The sequence below is a fragment of the Doryrhamphus excisus genome, linkage group LG11 (genome assembly GCF_037039965.1).
Source record: "Doryrhamphus excisus strain RoL-2023G ecotype Guam linkage group LG11, RoL_Dexc_Guam_v1.1, whole genome shotgun sequence".
Taxonomy (NCBI): domain Eukaryota; kingdom Metazoa; phylum Chordata; class Actinopteri; order Syngnathiformes; family Syngnathidae; genus Doryrhamphus; species Doryrhamphus excisus.
In genome coordinates, this window is record NC_136367.1 from 13615142 (window position 1) to 13637295 (window position 22154).

Consider the following 22154-nt stretch of genomic DNA (forward strand, 5'->3'; position numbering starts at 1 on the left):
GGAAAAAGTGGAAAAAAAAATGAAAAGGCAATTAGAAATAGAAAATAAAATAAATGACTAAGGACAATAAATCCCATTTGAGAGGCTGAAATCGGGATATTTCCAGTACATTTTTCAAAGAAACAATCGCTTACCAAAATAGTTGATTCATCGCATAATTGATTATTCATTGATTAATTGTTGGAGCTCTATGAGCAGTTAATAAGAAATTCAATTAAGAGAAAAAATAAGAATATATGATGAGCAATAGATGGGAAAAGGTTGTTTAAAAAAGTCTAACTAAAGTCCATAAGAAATAAAGATGTAATGACAGTCCTTCTACGGCATGAAATGCGTCTTAAATGTGAAGTGTCTTTTTCCTCTCAAATGAAATTGAATGTGTTTCCTCCTCTTCTCATATGACCTTCAAAAAGAAACATTGCATTACCTTGTTGCGAAGCTTCTTTCTCGTCTGCGTCATTCGCCACTCAAAGTAACCTTTTCCCTCCAATCTTTCACTCTTATTCCTAACATTTATTTTAAATACCATCCAAAAGCTGGTTTGGATTCTTGCAGGTTTCGCTTTCCTTCTCACGCCTCATTATGGCCACCGTCTGCTAATCACATGTTCATTTGGCTCACCTGCACATTTTCTATTTACCAGGAGACGGGATTCATCCATTTGAGAACGTAGCATGCCAACGATTCTGCAGTTTTAGAACATGTTGATGAATCTGACGTAGCGTTTTGTCAAGAACCCTCTTAAGAACAATTTATGAGAAAATCAAAGAAGATTCTTGAGAAGATATTAGTGAATAACGTACACGCTGCTACTGCGTTTTTCCACTTTTCTGACCTATAAATGTACTTAGAATGTTATATTCTGGTGTTAAATTATGCCAACGTATTACAAATATAGAAATATTTCAGTATTGAACAAAGTAAAAATTAGTTCTCGATCAGAAATCACTCCACACTCTTTATTGCTCTGTGGTTCTACCATATCTTACTTATTGTGTGGAAATATGGGCTAATAACTATAAAAGCAATCTTCACTCGCTGAATGTACTGCAAAAAAGGTCAGTAAGGATAATTCATAATGCCGCCTACAGATTCTGGACGATCTAGAAACTTTTCTGTACTGGTTATTGTGTGTAGCTGCTCTACAGGAGCCCACAACTCAATACAAAGGGTGGGAAAAAGAGCATAATAGGTCCCTTTTAAGGATAACAATATGTAACAAACACAGTTGGAGGCGTGTCGTGTATTAATAGCGGACCAAAACGTTAACTGGAAGAACTCAGGAACATTTTTTCAAAAATACATTAATGGTAGCATATGCTAACCCAGATTCAACTGAACTTTATGTGTCATGTTTGGCCGTACGAAAACCATGCCACGATGCGTTCTTTATTGACTAATTCTCTTCCTGTCGGTGATTGAAATTGTGAGGATAAGCGGTTAGAAAATGATGCTCTCTTTGTGAGGTCAATATGAAATCAGCCCCTTTACTTATAGTGTTTCAGTGACATGGACCTGCACTCCTGATTCTGAAGGCCTTTGCAGATTACGTTCACATGGCAACACGGAGAAGCTGAATAAGAGAAGTGTGTATAAAAAAAATGAACACACACTACTGGAAGCATGACAGCTAAAATACATGCAACAAAATGAAAAATTAAGCTAGGGCCCTGGTCTTACAGCTAGGAGACCAGGGTTCAATTCCACCCTCGGTGGAGTTTGCATGTTCTCCCCGTGCATGCGTGGGTTTTCTCCGGGTACTCCGGTTTCCTCCCACATTCCAAAAACATGCTAGGTTAATTAGCGACTCCAAATTGTCCATAGGTATGAATGTGAGTGTGAATGGTTGTTTGTCTATATGTGCCCTGTGATTGGCTGGCCACCAGTTCAGAGTGTACCCCGCCTCTCAACCAAAGACAGCTGGGATAGGCTCTTTCCTCGTGAGGAAAAAGCGGTAGAAAAGGAATGAATGAATGTAGCTCAGTGCTTTTGATAGTGTTTAGGCCAGCAGAGAAGGCCTTGCTGGCCCTGACTGCACACCACTGCTTCCCATAAACCAAAACGAAATCGAACAGGCAAACATCTTCACTGCACGTGTTGTATCTCTGATGTGTTCATCCTCGGTGCGTCAATGTGGTGGCCACACACACACACACACACACACACAGGCAACAACATAGATATAATGCATTATTGTTTATGGCGATGCTATTAATATTTTCAATGGTGGCCACCCATCAAGACCACTGAACTCTGACCCCTTAAACACACGTGCGCCGCCTCCTCTTTGCTTTTGTTGCGGAGGGTCAGGTACAGCCAGCCATCCTGGTCACATGATTGCATTCATTTCCTGTCCTGTGTCTACTCTACTTGATGGGAGTATTTGCTTGAGTATTTTTACATTTTTGTCTATATTTCCCTTATTATTATTGTTTATTTATATATCGGAATTTCTTATTTTATCATTTTTTTAACCATTCTTAAATTATAATAAAATCAGATTTTATTTAAAAAAATATACAATTTATCACAAAATATTGTAGAATATAGGGCTGTTATTTCATGTCTAGAGGGCTCTAATAATGTTAAAATCCTTATTTTATATATTATATAAATATATATATATTGTACTCTATACCAGGGGTCTCAAACTCAATTTACCTGGGGGCCACTGGAGCTAGGGTCTGGGCAAGGCTGGGCCGCATCAGGTTTTCAAAAAAAAAACCACGCATTTATTAAAAACAGAAAAATATCCAAACTTTTTCAGTGCTTTGGTTCCGATTTTCTACAAGAAAAGCTCTGATAAAACATTCCACTGTTCTTAAATATCTTCATTTTTATTTTTCTGCACAAAATAAGATGAAAAATAAATAAACAAATCAAGAATAAAGAAAATCAATCAATCAGTTATAAATAAATATAATAATAATAATAAAAGGACAAATAATAAAAACTTAAGAAACCACATATAGTTGGTGGGTAGACAAATTATTTTTTTCAGATTAAAATGAACAAAGCATTATTAGAGCCCTGTAGACATGACAAAACACGACTATAGTCACATTTATACATTTTTATTTACAACATATTGCGCAACTGCAGGGTCTTGAGACACATGCTAACTCGTAAACTAGAGAGCTAGCGACCTAAACAGTAGCCTTCAAGTTATTTCTTTTAAACTTAAATAGCTGAAAACTTACCACTTCCACACGGATAGGGAGGATAACTATTAACAGTTATTTAACCTTTAACATGAACATTAATCAAACGTAATAATTTTTTCTGGGTACATGATACCATACAGCATCCATATCAAACTTGCGCGGGCCGCACTAACATTAAACTTTCATATCAAGGCGGGGGCCTCAAACTAGTGTCCTGCGGGCCACCTTTGGCCCGCGGGCCGCGTGTTTGAGACCCCTGCTCTATACGTTCTAAATGCAGTAAAATATGATGATCATGATAATAATGATTCAATTACGGCAACACAGCGTTTTCCAGAAAGTACAATTGGAACTAAATATTTGCTCAATGTTTTTTTTTATATATTATTATGATAAAATAATTACAAAAGAAAGGAAAATAATTACAAAATAAATATATGAATCATGAGAGAGATGGCAGCTTTAAGGTGATGTTGACTTACTGCACTTCCACTACTCTGATGCAGGCTTTTTTTTTTTTTTTTTTCAAAAATGGTCATGGTTGCCATGGTGATAATCACTCGCACATGAGCTTTGTGAAGGTCACATTAGGTGAGATTTAAGTGATGCTGTTCCGCTTTCACCATCACACAAACCGCTCAGCGCTTTATTGTGTAGAATCTTCTCCAACAGGAAGTGCACCACCGGGGAGTCACATGGTGCATTTTTCATAACATGCAAATGTATTTGTATTAGTATGTTATATCTGAATGCCTTATATTTGTGTTTTAGTTCATGTAGCTATTTTTATGCTTACAGTTTAGGCAAAAATATATGTAAAATTTGCTTTAATATTCATATTGTTGACGAATAGGCCATATACACAAAAAACACAAAACAATGCTGATTTGTTCAAAATATATTTCTGAACACTGAGCAGCAGGATGGACCAAACAGCAGTGTCAAGCAGGATATATTGCAAGTTGGTTCGCTTCCGGTTTTCAAAGTAAAAGCAGTGATTTATCACTATGTCTTTTTGTATCAGAAAAGTAAGGGGGTGTTTTATTTTGTGAAAATAACCAAAAGTGCGTTGCTCACTTCACTTTAAAAAAAATTGCGTACTGCCAGTGTACAGTGTACGCACACTGCATACTCAAAGAGTTAGTATGAGTAGTAGGTAAGTATGCGCTTTCCAACACAGCCATAGACTTTTAGCATACAGGATTCTAAAAGGCAGCTAATGTTAGCATCTAGCAGCTTTGAACAGCTTTGTTTTTTCAAACTATTATAGTCTAACTGTTTTGACGGTGTTTACTGTACATGCATCAGTAAAATGATTTTTGCTGTGTTGCATTTTTATTTTTTCCGTGGTATTGTTGCCATAGTGATCCAAGATGGCCGACCCGAAGATACACAGCAGTCCGCCCTATTACCGCCGTCCTCGGCTCACTGCCAAACCCATTTGTCCCTTTTGTTGTATAAATGTATCAAGGTTTCATTCCTGTTATAGCTGTTTAATACGGTTCTATCCGTGTCCCCCAGGCACACACGGGAAGAAAATCCACTTTCTGCAATATTTGCTTTTAGTGTTACATGGCTGCCCTGTGAAACATCAATGTTTTGGTTGTTTATTGTAGTCAATCATTTCACTGACAGATGGGAAAACTACACTTTAATAGTGGAGAAAATCTTTTTCTTTACTTGTAATCTTTACTTTTTGTTTTAGCTAGCTATTTTTTTTGTTGCAGATATTATAATATGTTATATTTACAATTTTATGTTGCTCTTGGAAGACAAATGACTAGAATGCAGAGCAAGTACCCAAGCAGTTTTGTTGAGCTATAAAGTCACACACAAAAAGTAAAAAAAAATCACTACTAGGCAAAGAAAAAAAGTTGAATTTAATTTGAACATGCATCAGATTACAATTGAACGCATCACATAATCAGTTCACAGTTCCACATGTCCAAAAGGAGTAGGAAGAAGCAAAGCTTATTAAATCCTACCCCTCCATCTGGTACTTTTACAATCACTAACTCTTACATTTGTTCACTTCCTGCTTTCCATAATACAGTTTTATTTTATTTTATTTTATTTTATTTTATTTTATTTTATTTTATTTTATTTTATTTTATTTTATTTTATTTTATTTTATTTTATTTTAGCTCTTTTATTATAGCTCTCCAAATTTATAGCTTTCAATAATTTGTCAACTCCTTTAGCAACAAAATTACAAAAAGGGGTTCGGCAGTAGTCCGGAAGTCATCTGGAGCGCTTGGGGGTGTGAGCAAATACAGCGGAGTGGGCGTGGCTAGAGCGGAGCGTGGGTGGAACAAATTAAAACAGACCATTTTGGCAGGAAGCACAAATACAAGAAGATACAGCTGGAATAGGTGCAGATTCTGGAAGATCTGGAAAGATTTGTGTGCAGGTTATTGTGTGTAGACGCTCTATAGGAGTCGGTAACTCAATACAAAGGCTGATAAATGAACATAACAGGTCTCTTTAAGTATTGTCAATGGTTGTTTTGTTTTGACATACATTTGACATACATATCTGTGATGACGTCACAGGGTTGGTGTTGGTGGGGGGGGGGGGTTCAGTGCCGCTTGCAGCGCTGATGAGTGAACGAAGCTCCAGCCTCATTCACTCCACTCTTCATCTTCTTCTTCTCACCACACAATAACAATCTGCAGACTATACATAATTTATACAATAATTTTTCTATTACAAAGAAATCCTCATCAAAAACTGATTCCAGGCATTTGGAACAAGTTAGTATTAAAGCTGAATTAACGAGGTAAGCTCCTTTTTCTAACACTACTGTCTTCCTTTTGCTTTTATTGTCGGCAAAATGTGTTTTAAAAGCTCATTTATGTTGCTTTTGTTGTCATGGTAATGTCAGTAGAGCTCATCCTGCTGTCGTAAAGCGTTTTTGTTTTGTTGGACTATGAAGGGGAAATGGATTCATTTTCACCCGTGTTCTTTTCCACTCGGTAAAAACGCTCCTTAAAACGTTCATAACTCGATATGGTTTCGTTTATTCTTCTAAAATAATATTATTCTGCATTTATATTCACATTGTGTCTTTGTACGCGTAAAAGTATACTTGAGCGAATGCATTTGCGTTTATGTCGCAAAAAGTGTTTGAACCCGGGTGTTGTGCTGACAGTGTCCACTGGTACATATTGGATGGAGAGCGGCGTGGTCCACATCCACAGGGGGCGGGACAGGTGTCCATGGGGGGTCCAAGCCGAGGAAGACTGCACCTCCTACTCGTCCCCGGGGGTGTTGAACGGGACGTGGGAGGATGTGGACGCCGAGCCCATGTCTCCCATCATCCCCATCATAGTGGTGGTGTACTCGGTGGTGTTCGTGGTGGGCTTGGTGGGAAACTGCCTCGTCATGTACGTCATTATCAGGTCAGAACCGTTGCTAAACTTCATTTATCTTCAGTGTTATTCATGATAATTCACGCACTTGTTGCTGGAAACTTCTCAATCACTTTCACACCCAAGTAGAGAAACAAGACATTTTATTTCCCAACCACTAGATGGCACTCGTGCACCGTCATGCTTGTTGATGAGCGATTGGAAGCGAAGCGTGGAAAAAAGTATACATTTAAACAATAGTCAGAAGAATGACGGATGGATGCATATAGGACATAATTTTTTATTTATTTACTTTCTTTAATCGTTCTGCCTTCTTTTTTAGCCTCATTGTGGCCTCTTGTCTTACTGAAATGTCATTGAATTGGCACACTCCCTTACTGTACATAGCTTAGCTTAACTTAGCTTAGCTTAGCTAAGGTAACACACAGATCAAAGCTGGATAGAAAGACACAGAAAGGTGGGACAAGAAAGAAGAAACGTGTGGGAAGAAAAAAGAAGGGGGTTAGAAAGTGAAATGGAGAATGGGCAGAAAAAGGAAGTAAAGGAAATAATATGAAGGAGAAAGGACGGGATTCAAGAAATGTTGGGCAGAAGATGGAAGGAAGGAGGGATGGGTACAAATATGAAAGAAACGAGGATGGATGGAAAGATGATGGAAGGAAGGAACGAAGGAAGGAAGGAATGAAGAAAAAAGAAGGGGGGTAGAAAGTGAAATGGAGAATGGGTAGAAAAAGGAAAGAAAGATGGAAATGTGGATGGAAAACAGACAGATGGCAAGGAAGTAAAGGAAAGAATATGAAGGACAAAGGACGGTAGGATTCAAGAAATGTTGGGCAGAAGATGGAAGGAAGGAGGGATGGGTACAAATATGAAAGAAACGAGGATGGATGGAAAGATGAAGGAAGGAAGGAAGGAGGGATGGGTACAAATATGAAAGAAACAAGGATGGATGGAAAGATGAAGGAAGGAAGGAGGGATGGGTACAACTATGAAAGAAACAAGGAAGGAAGGAAGGAAACAAGGAAGGAAACAAGGAAGTAAACATGAAGGAAACAAGGAAGGAAGGAAACAAGGAAGGGAGGAAGGAAACAAGGAAGGAAGGAAACGAGGAAACAAGGAAGGAAGGAAGGAAACGATGAAGGAAACAAGGAAGGATGGATGGATGGATGGATGGATGGAAGGAAGGAAGGGAGGAAGGAAACAAGGAAGGAAGGAAACGAGGAAACAAGGAAGGATGGAAGGAAACGATGAAGGAAACAAGGAAGGAAGGAAACAAGGAAGGAAGAAAGGAAGGAAGGAAGGAAGGATGGATGGATGGTTGGGTGGATGGATGGATGGAAGGAAGGAAGGAAGGAAGAAAGGAAGGAAGGAAGGAAGGAAACAAGGAAGGAAGGAAACAAGGAAGGAAGGAAGGAAGGAAGGAAGGAAGGAAGGAAGGAAGGAATGAAGGAAGGAAGGAAGGAAGGAAGGAAGGAAGGAAGGAAGGAAGGAAGGAAGGAAGGACGGACAGTATAAATGGCGGAAGAGTGCGCGTAGCCCGCAGTGATGATAAAGCACTAAAGTGTGTGTTTTGTCAGGTACACCAAGATGAAGACGGCCACCAACATCTACATCCTGAACCTGGCGGTGGCCGACGCCCTGGTGACCACCACCATGCCCTTCCAGAGCGCGGACTACCTGCTGAGCTCCTGGCCGTTTGGCGAGGTGGCGTGCAAGGTGTTCATCTCCATCGACTACTACAACATGTTTACCAGCATCTTCACGCTCACCATGATGAGCGTGGACCGCTACGTGGCCGTCTGCCACCCCATCAAGGCACTCGACTTCCGCACGCCTGTCAAGGCCAAGGTCATCAACGTGTTTATCTGGGCGCTGTCCTCGGCCGCCGGCGTGCCCGCCATGATCCTGGGAAGCACCAAGACCAACAATGGTACCTCTTGATTGCTAGCAGTGGTTAAAGGATCAATGGTTAGCCAGGATCTTTTAAAGGGAACCTATTATGCTCATTTTTCCCGCCCCAAGCTCTGTTTTGGTGAGCATGAACATGAAATATCCGCCAAACTGTTGCTGAAGCCAGAAGCCAGAATGGTCTCACTGGGAAAGGTGCATTAATGTCGGACACAATGTGGGTCCATGAAGGTCAGGAGAACCACAGTGCTCACTGGTTGGAACATGGTAGTCCGACAAAAATGTGTAATGATCACATTTTCACTACCGATGTTGTGCCAAAATTGTCTGCAGTTAGTAAACGCGGCACCCTCACGTCTCTAACAAAGTGTGTCCGACAATGAGTGCTACTCCTGCGGCAAGCGAGGTACGTAGACGCAGCACCCTCATGTCCCGGCTCTTCTTAGCTCCACGACACCAGCGGTGCTTCTGACAAAATGTGTCCGACAATGAGCGCTCCTCCTTGGGCAGGCGAGTTTGGAGGAGCCTACTCTTTGAGTTCATACACATTAAGCCAGGAGTCTACAGCCAGTAGCTCCTAAACACTTTTCAATTAGTTCTCTAAAGGGTTTATTCATTATGTATAGCTGAATAGGTGCAAATTCTGGAAGATCTAGAAAGATTTTTGTGCTGGTTATTGTGTATAACTGCTCTGTAGGAGTCTACAGCTCAATACAAAGGGCTGAGAAATGAGCATAATTGGTCCCCTTTAAGATCCAGCAGAACTATCTTTTCCTGCAAGGCACATACGCACTTTGTATTTCATCATTTTTACTTTTTATCTTAAATATATATATATAAATAAAACAAATAAATATATATTTTTTATTTTTTAAAAATCTTGTAGCTTCTAAACACTTTTCAATTAGCTGTCTAAAGGGTTTAGTCATTATGTATAGCTGAATAGGTGCAGATTCTGGAAGATCTAGAAAGATTTACATACATTTTTGTTTATTTGTTGTGTTACCTTTGATGTCAAGTTTGAGGTCATTTTTTGTGCGGTTACCAGGGACAACAGAGTGCGCCCTCCAGTTCCCCGAGCCTTACAGCTACTGGGACACGCTGATGAAGATCTGCGTCTTCATTTTTGCCTTTGTGGTGCCCGTCATCATCATCAGCGTTTGCTACACGCTGATGGTCCTACGCCTCAAGAGCGTCCGCTTGCTGTCAGGCTCTCGCGAGAAGGACCGCAACCTGCGGCGCATCGCACGCCTGGTCCTGGTAGTGGTGGCCGCGTTCGTGGTGTGTTGGACCCCCATCCACATTTTCATCCTGGTCAAGGCTTTGTCGGCCGACGTGCCCGAGACTACACCAGTCATAGCGGCTTACTTCTTCTGCGTGGCGCTTGGCTACACCAACAGCAGCCTCAACCCTATCCTCTACGCCTTCCTGGACGAGAACTTCAAGAGGTGCTTCAGGGACTTCTGCTGCCCCGCCGCCCGAAAGGACTTCCAGGGCGTGAGTCGGGTAAGGAGCACCCTGAGGGATCACTCGTGTCCCCCGGTGGCCCGCAGCGACCCCAAGAAGGCCAGGCCCGTATGACTAGCGATGGGTGCGTCATCGCCTCACAGTCTCGGTTGGGAGGACTCCAACAACATCTTGACCCAGATCACCACAGCTGTCTAAGTTTCTCAACAAAACGCATGAAATTGAATTATTTGTCTGTAAACATAAATAACACACATTATGGTTTTCATTTTCTCTACATAATATATGAACAGCCAATCAGAACAATGTTTAGTGGCTGGTAAACTAAATATTTCCTGTCAATTATGTTTATGTTTGTGTAAAACCTGAAAAAAATCTGTATACAAGAATAATGGTTTATGCTGCCTCCTGTGGCCAAAAAGCGTATTGCAGCTTTGAGAAGTAGGCTTGTTTCCTATTAACTTCTATGGATCAGCATGCTTACATATACTGTATTATTGTATTATATTGCATTATTATACTGTCCATTGTTTCAATTGCTGTGTAAAGGAATTAATTGTGCTCTCATGTAAAGTCAGAGTGTGTTTTTGTGTAACAATGGCCGTGAAAGTGCATCCTATTTGGATTGTTGTTGTGTCTTACCTGTTGTGTTCGCGCTCAAAGTGCTGCTAAGACAGTGTTGCCATGGTGATTGTTTTTCTTTTCTTTCCTCCATCAGTGGCCTTGAATGGAGAGCTTCTTGATCCTTGGGACATGAGGACATGCCAGCTGTGAACATTCATCCCATGTCAGTTATGTAAAAGGCCGGTTACACAAAAAATGATCCATATATTTACTAACTTCAATTGGAGTAAAAATGGACGATCGGGGAGTCGAACCATCTTGATTTCTATATAGGCTTGCATAATTCCAGGTATTTTTTCAGAGGAATATCCTTGGGAATTATTGTCATAGTACAAGAATCAACCAAAAATGTGCTTTTGAGCATCAATGTTAGCATAAGCTTGCCTACTATTGTGTGCATATTTGATCTATCGTATTAAAAAGATGAAACAGCCCAAAAAATACACAATATATTTTTGACAACATATATTTTACAATATTGTTTATAATTTGCATGCATATCCATGCATAATGTTTATTTTTACTTTTAATGTTTTATTTTACTTTTTACCTAGCAGAAACAAATGTGTTACTGTATTCATATTTTTGTTTAGTATACTTGCATATTATATATTTGCCTGCACAAAATATGACTTTACAAATAAATCAATGTATTGAACAAATGCATACAGTAAGTATAACATACAAATTTATATATTTTATATTTATATTATTTATAATATATTTATTTATATTTATTTATATTTTGTATATATTCACATATATTTTATATTTATATTATTTATAATATATTTATTTATATTTTGTATATTATATATATATATTTATATTTAGATTTTTTTATATTTTTTACTTTAACAATGGAATTTGGACATTAAGATAAGAAATGCGGACATCAAGTGAGGATATATGTGAAGTGGAAAGGTTGTAGCTGAAAGTTATGCATGGGCAATTATCGCCCATTATAAGCAGAATGTATTTCTTAACTATAATAACAATAGTCAAATATGAAATAGTGACAATAAAGAAAGAATCGTGCCATTAGAGCTGTGATGACGCCAAACAAAGCAAGTGGACAAGGGGCACAATGGGCTTTCTTTCAAGTTGCACCACCCACTCTTACCACATGAGGGCAGCCGTGCGCCTCCGACGTTCATTGGCTGAATGGCCCTACACCAACCAATCAAACTCTATCCACCCCCGTCTCTCGCTTCCGGGTGGCTTCAGTGTCGAAATCCCTTTAACGTTTGGCAATATTCTGTGTTTTTTATTTATCAAAACTAACACTTTGTGTGACAAAAAGTCGCTGCAGACATGAACAGAATATTCGGGCGGAGTAAACCAACAGCACCGCAGCCCAATTTGTCGGACTGTATCGGCAATGTGAGTACTGGCAAAGCTGGAGTGTATTGTTTATTATAACATGTATGCTAACACTGTGCCGTTAGTTAGCTGACATGCCGGCAATAAATAAGCCATTGCTGTTGCTAGAAGCTTTCACTCATTTCAGTCATTGTATGGCATTTTGTATTTGGTATTTTATATTTTATATTTGTCAATACCCTGGTTATGAAGTGTCCATGTATTTGTCTGCTATTGAGGTGGATGCTAGGGCAGAGTCCATTGAGAAGAAGATTGGCAGACTAGACGCTGAACTCATGAAGTACAAGGACCAGATGAAGAAGATGAGAGATGGACCTTCCAAGGTGGGGACACATAGTTTAAAGATAATCAGAATGGCTCGTATGGCAATTTTGATCTTATATTTGGCTTTGCAGAACATTGTGAAACAGAAGGCGATGAGAGTCCTGAAGCAGAAAAGGATGTGAGTACCCTGACTACTATTTGGTAGTAAAAGTGGCGTAAACAACCACATTTTATTGTGTTTGCTGCTCATATAAACAGGCTTTATTGACACAAATTACTGTTCAAAGATGAATCAAAATCACCGGTGTTGTTTTTGTTTTGAACCAGGTATGAAGGTCAGCGAGAACAGCTGGCTCAGCAGTCTTTCAACATGGAGCAGGCCAACTACACCATCCAGACACTGAAAGACACCAAAACTACTGTAGGCGTTGATTTGTCCTCGTATGATGGATCTGCGTGATCGATCGATAGCGCTGCGCCCGAGATGGATCCATCGTTAGCGCACAAATCGATCGATTTCTGCGCTCACGATCGATGGTATATTACTGCGTCCGGGATGGATGTGTGTAGTTTGTTTAGATGCCAACAGATGGCAGCGCTGAGCGTTGTTACTTACAAGAATCAACAAGAAGTCATTCATTCATTGGTGTGCTGGGGTGCTGGAGGTGTCTTGGGGCGAGAGGCGGGGTACACCCTGGACTGGTGGCCAGCCAATCACAGGGCACATATAGACAAACAACCATCCACACTCACATTCATACCTATGGACAATTTGGAGTGGCCGATTAACCTAGCATGTTTTTGGAATGTGGGAGGAAACCGGAGTACCCGGAGAAAACCCACTCATGCACGGGGAGAACATGCAAACTCCACACAGAGATGGCCGAGGGTGGAATCGAACACTGGTCCTCCTAGCTGTGAGGTTTGTGTGCTAACCACTCGTCCGCCGTGCCGCCCCTCAACAAGAAGTCGATGCATGCAAATTTCAAATTTTTGATTAATTGTCAAGCAGTTCACTTTGTTAACGTTCTCGGCGGGGGGAGTGTGAACCCTAACCCCTAACCCCTAACCCTGTCATTGTATGCAATTAACAGATCAACTATTGTCATTATATCGTCAGAGCAGTAATATACCATCCATCGTGAGCGCAGAAATCGATTGATTTGTGCGCTAACGATGGATCCATCTCGGGCGCAGCGCTATCAATCGATCGCGCAGATCCATCATTAGCGCGTAATATATGCACAAACATTTATGAAAATATGTTATTGTTGTTATTGTTTTTCCAGGTGGATGCCATGAAGATGGGCGCCAAGGAGATGAAAAGGGCCTACAAGGACGTCAAACTGGACCAGATTGATGTATGTGCAGATTTATTTTCGGACAAAACAACTGTAATGTTAAAACTAGAACTCTCCATTGATTAAAATATCGATTAAAATAAATAAATATCAGTCCGCCACCACCACAGTTTTGAACATCCTAGGCGAAACCCTATCTATGATGTATTTTCAATGCAACATGTTCAGAAAATGTATTCTTTTGCTCTTCCAGGACCTGCAGGACCAGTTGGAGGACATGATGGAAGAAGCCAGCGAGGTGCAAGAGGCTCTGAGTCGCAGCTATGGCACTCCAGACATTGACGAGGATGATCTAGAAGCAGGTAACAATGAACCACAAAAACACCACAAAATGTTCATATTTTATTATCAAACTTTACAACTCAAACTAGTAGTACATGCAGTTGCACAGAAGTGCTCGTATTATTGTGTCTGGTTCTATTATAACTTATAATGATCATGACAGGAATAATTATTCAGGCGCTGACCATAATGAGTTAATTTTCACTGTAGTCGTACTGTCAATACTATATTCAGTATTTGTATTAACAATTTGCCATGCTAATGTTAATACTGGTAATGGCGCCAAACAAGCGACTCTGGTGGGACTCGAACCCACAACCTTTGAATAACTTCTCCTCTGTTATTTACTAGAAGTCCAACGCGCTATCCATTGCGCCACAGAGCCTGTTATTGCTTGTTATTATCCCAGTATATTATCCATCCATCCATTTTCTATGCCGCTTATCCTCACGAGGGTCACATGGGTATGCGGGAGCCTACCCCAGCTGTCTTCGTACACCCTGGACTGGTGGCCAGCCAATCACAGGGCACATATAGACAAACAACCATTCACACTCACATTCATACCTATGGACAATTTGGACTATGGATTATGGCCTACTATTAACTTACTTTTATCTGATTAAATTTTGAGTTAACTGTGGATGGAATGCAATTAATCACAATTAAAATTGTCCTAAAAAAAATTCTGATTCTGACTGTATATTTTTATTTAAAAAAAAGTGTTATATAAAATGGATGGATGGAATGGCCCATATTTTCGGAAATTATCCCTTTACATAAAATTTTATGCGCATCTACAAATAGTTACCCTACTTATGATAGATAAAAACTAATTTATAGCCATGATTAAATTGGATTAATTCTGAGTTAACTGTGGACAAAATTTGTTTAATCACAATTAGATATTTTAGTCGACTGACAGCCCTAATAATATGATAGCAATTCTAATTTGTCTCATTGCTACTACTATTTCTTTCGAATATTTTTCTACTCAGACGTAATATAATACTCATAATAATCAAACAACATAACTCATGTGAAATTGCAGTGAGTGTTTTGTATTGAATGTAAAATACATATTTGCTTTCAGAGCTGGACGCTCTAGGTGACGAGCTTCTGCTGGATGAGGACAGCTCTTACCTGGACGACGCCTCGGCTGCTCCCTCCATCCCAGAGGGCATACCTGGAGAGAGCAAGGCAAACAAAGTAACCACCAAACAGCAATTGAGTTGTTCTATTTATAGATCGACGAACAGGAAGGTGTAACATTTTCTTCTTATATCTGCAGGATGGCGTCCTGGTGGATGAGTTTGGCCTACCGCAGATTCCCGCCACATAAAAGCATGCTACACTTTGACAACACTTTTTAAATATTGAAATAATGTAGATTAATATTACATGCAGAAATTATTTAAGCACTAGAGTAAAACTGGGCTAGCATGTAGCCATGAAACATACTCAACATTTTATTGTTTGCACTAGTCGGTATTTATGAATAGATTTTACCTTCACTTACTTGATTTGTGGTCAGTATTTTGATGATTGGTTTATGATTAGTTGTATGTGAGACTACCTTTGTTTGTCTAAATTGAGCGTGTGTGCAGATGATTTGAACCATGCACGTTTGAATTAAATCTGGATTTATTGATTGTTGTAGTTGACGAGTATCCTGTCATTTCTGTCAGTTTCACAGAAAGTTATTTTTAACAAACTTCAGTTAATTTTAAGAAATACAGTAATATGGTAGTACTGACAATACTACATTCAGTATTTGTTTTATCCATTTGCCATGCTGCAAAAGAAGCGACTCTGGTGGGACTCGAACCCACAACCTTTGAATAACTTCTCCTGTGTTATTAACTAGAAGTCCAATGCGCTATCCATTGCGCCACAGAGCCGGTTACGTTTGACCATGGAGTCTTCTAAGTTTCATAAAGTCTACCCACACCTGTTGCGCTACAAGTGCAAACATATTGTGCAAGTATACGCGTGATTGAACATGTTTACTTTTGTATCAACATCTAATTTTGTCTCAGAGCGAACGAAAGCACTCTTTCGTTAAAGAAAGAAAAGAAACAAAGTTTTTTCCATATTTCCGGTGTAAACCGGAAGTGACTAGCCTGTTGTTAGCTGTTAGCCGTGGTCTTCATGCTACGGTTAATCTAACGAACACATTTAAAATGTCCGAGGAAGCTGTAACCGTGACAGTTGCTTACGGTAATTCTAATGCATTTATTAATTTGAAGATATTTGATAGAAATGTTTATTTTATGTATAAGTCCCAAGTTTATTTAAACAAAATCGCCGACAATGTCTAGCTACATAGCATGTTAGCGATAGCCAAACTAATGCAGCGGAGCAGAGCAATTTAAATATACATTGTTCGAGGGCAACGTTTGACTATACTAGTACTATTCTATACTATTGTCATTCATTCAAAATACAAGCATGATTGCAAGCACACAAACGAAATCAAAATCCTTCGTATCAGATTAATGTTGTGTTTTTTACGAACCTACTGCTAAATTTGAAAAAAAAAAAGCTCATCAAGCTCTTCTGTAATGTTTTCAGGAATCTTTCGCATAAATGAACTTTTGTGACAGGTTTATCCCACTGGGGTAATCTGGATAAAGCAGAAAATATTGTTTATAAATCTGATAGTACTGTGATATTCTCAATATTAAGCACAATGGCCACATTCCTTAAGTGTATTGTTATTTAAAAGTATATTTAATGTGTTAAAAATACAGGAATGTACAATTTGAGCGTGTTTGTATGCTTTATTGTATAGCAATAATGAAATTGCTGTTTTGCCTGCAGGTTCTACAAAGCACAGCATCACAGTAACAAGTCAGGAAGATGGCAAGAGTCCAACTGTTAAAGACCTGGCAGACTGTCTCACTCAGCTAACGGGAGTGCCCGCGGCCTCACAAAAACTCATCTTCAAAGGTACGTGTTTGGATCATTGTCATTATGTTTAATTTTTTTGTCAATTGACGTGACGTCGCTTGCAGGGAAGTCGCTGAAGGACATGGAACAGACTTTGTCTAGCTACAGAATCAAAAGTGGTTGCAAACTAATGATGATCGGAAAGAGGGTGAGGAGGCCTTGATGTGTCTAGGTTGGTCCTAGTGTTGATATTTTGTCATCAAGCTCTGGTAACAATATCCAAAACAGAACAGTCCTGAGGAGGAAGCCGAGCTGAAGAAGTTGAAAGACATTGAGAAGTCCGTGGAGCAAACTGCCAAAAAGCTGGAGAAGGTGGACGGGGAGTTGACTGGACTTAAGAACGTAAACACACCATTATGTTGCATTTTATTGCATGATGTTGTCGTTTGTAAAAATTGACACAATACTTTGTCTCTGGTTCTTTTATTGTCAGGGTTTCCTGGCCAAAGATCTGCAGGCGGACGCTCTTGGTAAACTGGATCACCGAGTGAAAGTAGCAGCCGAACAGTTTATGAAGATCCTGGAGCAGATAGACTCTCTGGTAAGCTTTTCTTTCCAGTCATGAAATAATACAGTAGCGCCAATTACAGTGGACTGCAACATTTCCATTGCGAATAATAGAAATGGAATTAATCCGTTACAGGGTCAAAGTGTCACCATCCTTTAAATCAGGGGTCTCTGTGCTGTGTGCACAGCGGACACAATTGACGCGATTTTGCAAGTTACGATGCTGCTCCTAGATGTAGCTAACTTGCTAATTGGGTAAAATGGTTAAGTTTCATTAATGTTCATGTTAAAGGTTAAATAACTGTTAATGCTGTTAATTTGAATCTGAATTTTTTTTTAATTATTTAATTTTTATTATTATTTCATTTATTATTATTATTATTATTTTGCTGTTAATTTGAATCTGAATTTTTTTATTTTTATTATTATTTCATTTATTATTTATTATTATTTTGATGTTTTTATTATTTATTTTCTTTATTTAGATTTTTTTTTCATCTTGTTTTGTGTAGTAAATAAAAATTAAGATATTTGAGAACAGTGGAATGTTTTATCAGAGATTTTCTTGTGGAAAACCAGAACCAAAGCACTAAAAAAAAGTGTATGGTATAGCAGAAACAAAAGCATTGAAGAAGTTTATTTATTTATTATTTTTCTGTTTTTAATAAATGCGCTTTTTTTTTTTAACCTGATGAGGCCCAGCTTCACCCAGATCCTAGCTCCAGTGGCTCCCAGGTAAATTGTGTTTGAGACCCCTGCTTTAAATGGACAAGCCTCTGCCTTAAATGGCGCAGTTTGATTTGATTTTTAAGTGAAAAAAGAAGTTAACCACCAACCGTACTGAAACGGGTAAGAATGCTTTGAATGTGAAAATACATTTTATCCGGGCTGAAGTGATGTCACCGAACGAAGCCATCAAACTTGACAACTTTATTTCTCCTGAAAACGTTGATCACATTTTGAATTTTACAGATTTTAACTCAGTCTCTTATCATCAATAGAGCCTCCCGGAAAACTTCAATGACTGCAGAATGAAGAAAAAGGGCCTGGTAAAGACGGTGCAGGTTAGTTTTTATTTTTTTGTTCCCTTATGCGGCGGCCCCCTCCCCATCCCCAACAGGAAAAACACATGATGAAATGCTGTTTGCAGGACTTCCTGGCACAGTGCGACAAGATGGAGGCGTGCATATCAGACCACTTGACAAAGATCCAGTCTAAAAATCTGGCTCTGGTGGATTAAAATGTGTTAATGTGTTGCTCTGTGAGCAGCTGCTGTGTACAGAAAGCTCATCCTCGTGTATTTATTGATAGTCATGTGATGAAAGGTTGTTATAGCATTAAGACTGATGCTTGTCCGCCTGCATTTTCCTCGCCGCGCCCCGTTGGTGGGGGGGGGGATTACATATTAGATTTCTTTTAGGTCTGCAGGTGTATTAGGATTAGTCTTTGTAGATTCCATTACGTGAAACAAAATTCGGGACTCGAAATCATGAACCTTTGAATCACTTTTCCTTGTGTACTTATCCAGTGTCCTATCCATTATGCTGCAGAGCCATTTGCTAATTAGCTCCCGTTTGCAGAACAGATGGTCACATGTCAATAGCATGCTTGCATTTTATTAAAAATACCGACAAAATAGCAGCGTCAATTTTTTTTTATCCGTGTTGACTTCAAGCACATCTCCCAGAAGTGCCATTTTTATTACTAGACATATTCAAGTTTATACAGATCCTTAGTGATGTTCTACACATGTGCAAATGAGCTTCAAGATGAGGAAGAGCAACGGAAGCTAAACGAGAACCTTCCAGTCATGACAGAATTAAGACTGAAGCTCAAGGAGCGCCTCTAATCGTCCTTGTCCTTGGCACCGTGCTTTAGGATGCGCGTGAACGCCACGTAGTTAAAGTTGCCTTTCTTGTCAATGGGGGCCTCACGGAAGAGCTCGTCCACTTCCTCGTCTGTGAACCTGTCGCCCATAGTGGTGAGGAGCTCGCGGAGGAACTCCTCTTGGATCAGACCTGTGGATCCACAACGGATTCAGTTCGGTTATGTGAAATTGTGCTGTTTTTTTCCCCATTGTGTGTTGACTCACCCGTTCCCTCCTCATCAAAACAAGCAAAGGCATTCCGAATCACATCCTCCGGGTCAGTGCCATTCAGCTTCTCTCCAAACATGGTTAAAAACATCGTGAAGTTGATTGGGCCGGGGGCTTCGTTCATCATCGCCTCCAAGTAGTCATCCGTGGGATTTTTACCTGGAAAAACAAAATGCCACATGTTATAAGAGCAATAATATACATTAAGTCATTTATAATTGTGTACCTAATGAGGCCAACATGTCATGCAGGTCTTCCTTGTCAATGAAACCATCCCTGTTCTGGTCTATCATGTTAAAAGCCTCCTTGAACTCCTGGATTTGAGACTGGTCGAACATAGCAAACACATTGGAGGTAGCGCGTTGAGGACGCTTCTTGGTGTTCTTTCCCTTGGCCCGTTTGCTAGACATGCTGGCAGCCAGTAGATCCCCTGCTCCTGGAGAAGAATTTTCACACCAATAAACTTGGAAAAGTTGACATGAAGCCTAGCAAACTAAACGGGGTGCTTTGATGTTTGCGGAAGTATATCCGTAGCATCACATTTGATGTCATTAGCTTTAGCATATCAATTAATACAGCCGGAATAGTTGTCCATAAATCACTACCGTTATCTAGTGCTAAAATGTTATTATTGCTGAAATTCTGCTAACTAATTTACGTGAGCTAGCACAACGATGTGACCTAGTTTAACAGTCGATTTAAGCTAGGAGACAGCTGGCGTTCACAACCGCTGATTTGCAAGATTTAACATTATTTCAAACAACTGTGACGTAAATACGACGAAAACAAGAAAACATTCCACCCACTTTGGAATGTTCAGGTGTGCTCGCCTAATAAAACAGCACAGCTAGTAAACGATGATAAGGTTGGACTCGTGTCGGTGTTGTACTTCCTGTTTACCAAAAGGGACCAATCAGAGTGAAGTCTCAGCAAGGACACTAGAAATGGTGTAGTTCCGTTAACGCACAAATCACTTCCGTAGTACACCTTGGAAATCTGACTACAAGTCTGCGTGGGAACCTGACTACAAGTCTGCGTACTCCGGAAGCCTCAAATGGACATACGGACAAAAATATTCAAACCACAAACGGTCAATGCAAGATATCTAATGAATACTGCGGCCACATTTAATGAGCCTTAAATGCATTTTTCTTGGTTCTTCCGATGTCAGGACACACATTTCCATTTTTTTGTGAGCGCGTTTGTACATTTTCTCAATTGATAGCACATTTTAGATTAATAATCGTTCATAAAATCGGTTTATTTTAATAGTGTACGCAATGACTCAAAACGTGGTAAATGTAAAATGTTATGTAAAGAGATACTTTTAGAAATATCGCCATTATTTAACAAAATACAGTCAAAAAGCATATTTTTGTATTACTACTTTATTTATTATTAGCATATTAGCTCTTAAACGTGCCCATAAATGTTCAGCAATACAAAATGTGAGCGAGTGAGACCTCTCACACTGACACAAATATTATTTTTTGATTACTGTCAGCTCAAAGTTTCTTTATTCATGACACTGGCTTTAAATTCCAAATTCTCATTTATTCTAATTATTAAATTTTTGCCACAATGCACCTTTCCTTCATGAAATTTACAAATTAAACTACCTAAACACATTAAATTGTGGAGAAGGATAATAGTCATAAAACATTCAGTCAAAATTGCAAACAAAGTGTAATTTCATTTTTCCTCTTTTAAAACATAGTCATTAAAATATGTATAAATTAATAATTATATTACAGTAAATATTAGATGATTACAATACTGTAATTATTAATTAGAAATACCCCTGTTGGTGAATGTTTAATGAGAACGGCGATTTGTCCTACTTTGTTTGCTGGTCATCGAACGCACCATCTAGAGTTGTCTCGTGCACAGGTGGATGTATTTTCCCTCTTTTTCTTTCTCTTCCGATGTGCTTCCAAATGCTGATACTATGTGGCGATGCATAAAGGTAAGATTTGATGACTTTGGGTGCTAATATGCAACCTCTCAAAAACAAAACAAAGTCCACCAAGCTTTGTATTCATTTAACGCTTTTCATTTGATGTTGTTCCTGCTATAGTTTTATACAACACATATTAAGTCTGTATAGTGTACGTAAGTTATACTGAGATGTTGACAAACTACTTCGATGCTAACAGCCTGTAAATAGCAACTGTATCCCCAATTTTTAGCTAGCAGTTCAGTGGAAAAATTAGCCGAGACGGCTCGCATAAAAAAAAAACCACTGTATATAACAATAAAAATAACCACTGCTCCAGTTTCTGGCAGGCCATGTAATCCGTGATAAGTCAAACACTTCAACAGTAGATACAAATAAGTATGTCATCTGCCAGGGCTTTGAAGCTAACTTTACCAATGAAAATACTCCGCGTAGCTCCGCCCACCTCTGTTGCTTACCATCATGGCGGACTTTCTGCTCAATGGCTACTACACTGTTCCATTCATTTGACTTGACAGTCGTATTTATATAGCTTCAATTTATAGCAGCCAACAGGCAATTTAACTCTTTAATACACTTGTATGCCTCAATTTTGTGTAATTTGCACGGGGGACATGAGGATCATGGACCCTGCAAAAATCAGATCCAGCTAATATACCCCCTCCCCCATATAAATAATTTCCATTTAATAAAATATACATTACTTGCCATTAATATCTTGTTGATCTGTCTTTATTGATATCATTTGCCAGTAAAAGTGTAGCATGTTTAATCATCCAGTAACAACCCCACTCTCTCGCCACCCACCCATTGAATACC

The 22154-nt window shown here is 39.2% G+C and overlaps 4 protein-coding genes and 2 non-coding genes across 6 annotated transcripts; 3 read left to right on the top strand and 3 right to left on the bottom strand.

Annotated features, from left to right (window-relative positions):
• Positions 1-6335: 6335 nt before the first annotated feature.
• oprk1 (opioid receptor, kappa 1) lies at positions 6336-10957 on the top strand. The gene is made up of 3 exons (XM_078794786.1): positions 6336-6565; positions 8113-8465; positions 9492-10957. Exons 1-3 carry the CDS (start codon positions 6336-6338, stop codon positions 10022-10024), a joined length of 1116 nt encoding a protein of 371 aa, XP_078650912.1. The 3' UTR covers positions 10025-10957.
• A 775-nt stretch (positions 10958-11732) lies between these two features.
• On the top strand, positions 11733-15483 carry chmp5a (charged multivesicular body protein 5a). The gene is made up of 8 exons (XM_058046149.2): positions 11733-11917; positions 12136-12240; positions 12313-12359; positions 12509-12602; positions 13471-13542; positions 13736-13844; positions 14918-15033; positions 15116-15483. Exons 1-8 carry the CDS (start codon positions 11849-11851, stop codon positions 15164-15166), a joined length of 663 nt encoding a protein of 220 aa, XP_057902132.1. The 5' UTR covers positions 11733-11848; the 3' UTR covers positions 15167-15483.
• Positions 14116-14209, bottom strand: trnar-ucu (transfer RNA arginine (anticodon UCU)). Its single transcript has 2 exons — positions 14173-14209; positions 14116-14151 (listed from the first exon to the last, which is right to left on the bottom strand). It is a non-coding gene; the product is annotated as a tRNA-Arg (tRNA).
• Positions 15484-15631: 148 nt separating the features above from the next.
• trnar-ucu (transfer RNA arginine (anticodon UCU)) lies at positions 15632-15725 on the bottom strand. Its single transcript has 2 exons — positions 15689-15725; positions 15632-15667 (listed from the first exon to the last, which is right to left on the bottom strand). It is a non-coding gene; the product is annotated as a tRNA-Arg (tRNA).
• Positions 15726-15910: 185 nt separating this feature from the next.
• On the top strand, positions 15911-18919 carry bag1 (BCL2 associated athanogene 1). The gene is made up of 7 exons (XM_058046150.2): positions 15911-16044; positions 16648-16776; positions 16842-16924; positions 17005-17118; positions 17210-17317; positions 18285-18347; positions 18434-18919. Exons 1-7 carry the CDS (start codon positions 16008-16010, stop codon positions 18521-18523), a joined length of 624 nt encoding a protein of 207 aa, XP_057902133.1. The 5' UTR covers positions 15911-16007; the 3' UTR covers positions 18524-18919.
• Positions 18250-20321, bottom strand: myl12.2 (myosin, light chain 12, genome duplicate 2). Its single transcript, XM_058046151.2, has 4 exons — positions 20185-20321; positions 19605-19814; positions 19376-19537; positions 18250-19301 (listed from the first exon to the last, which is right to left on the bottom strand). Exons 2-4 carry the CDS (start codon positions 19786-19788, stop codon positions 19129-19131), a joined length of 519 nt encoding a protein of 172 aa, XP_057902134.1. The 5' UTR covers positions 19789-19814; positions 20185-20321; the 3' UTR covers positions 18250-19128.
• Positions 20322-22154: the final 1833 nt, after the last annotated feature.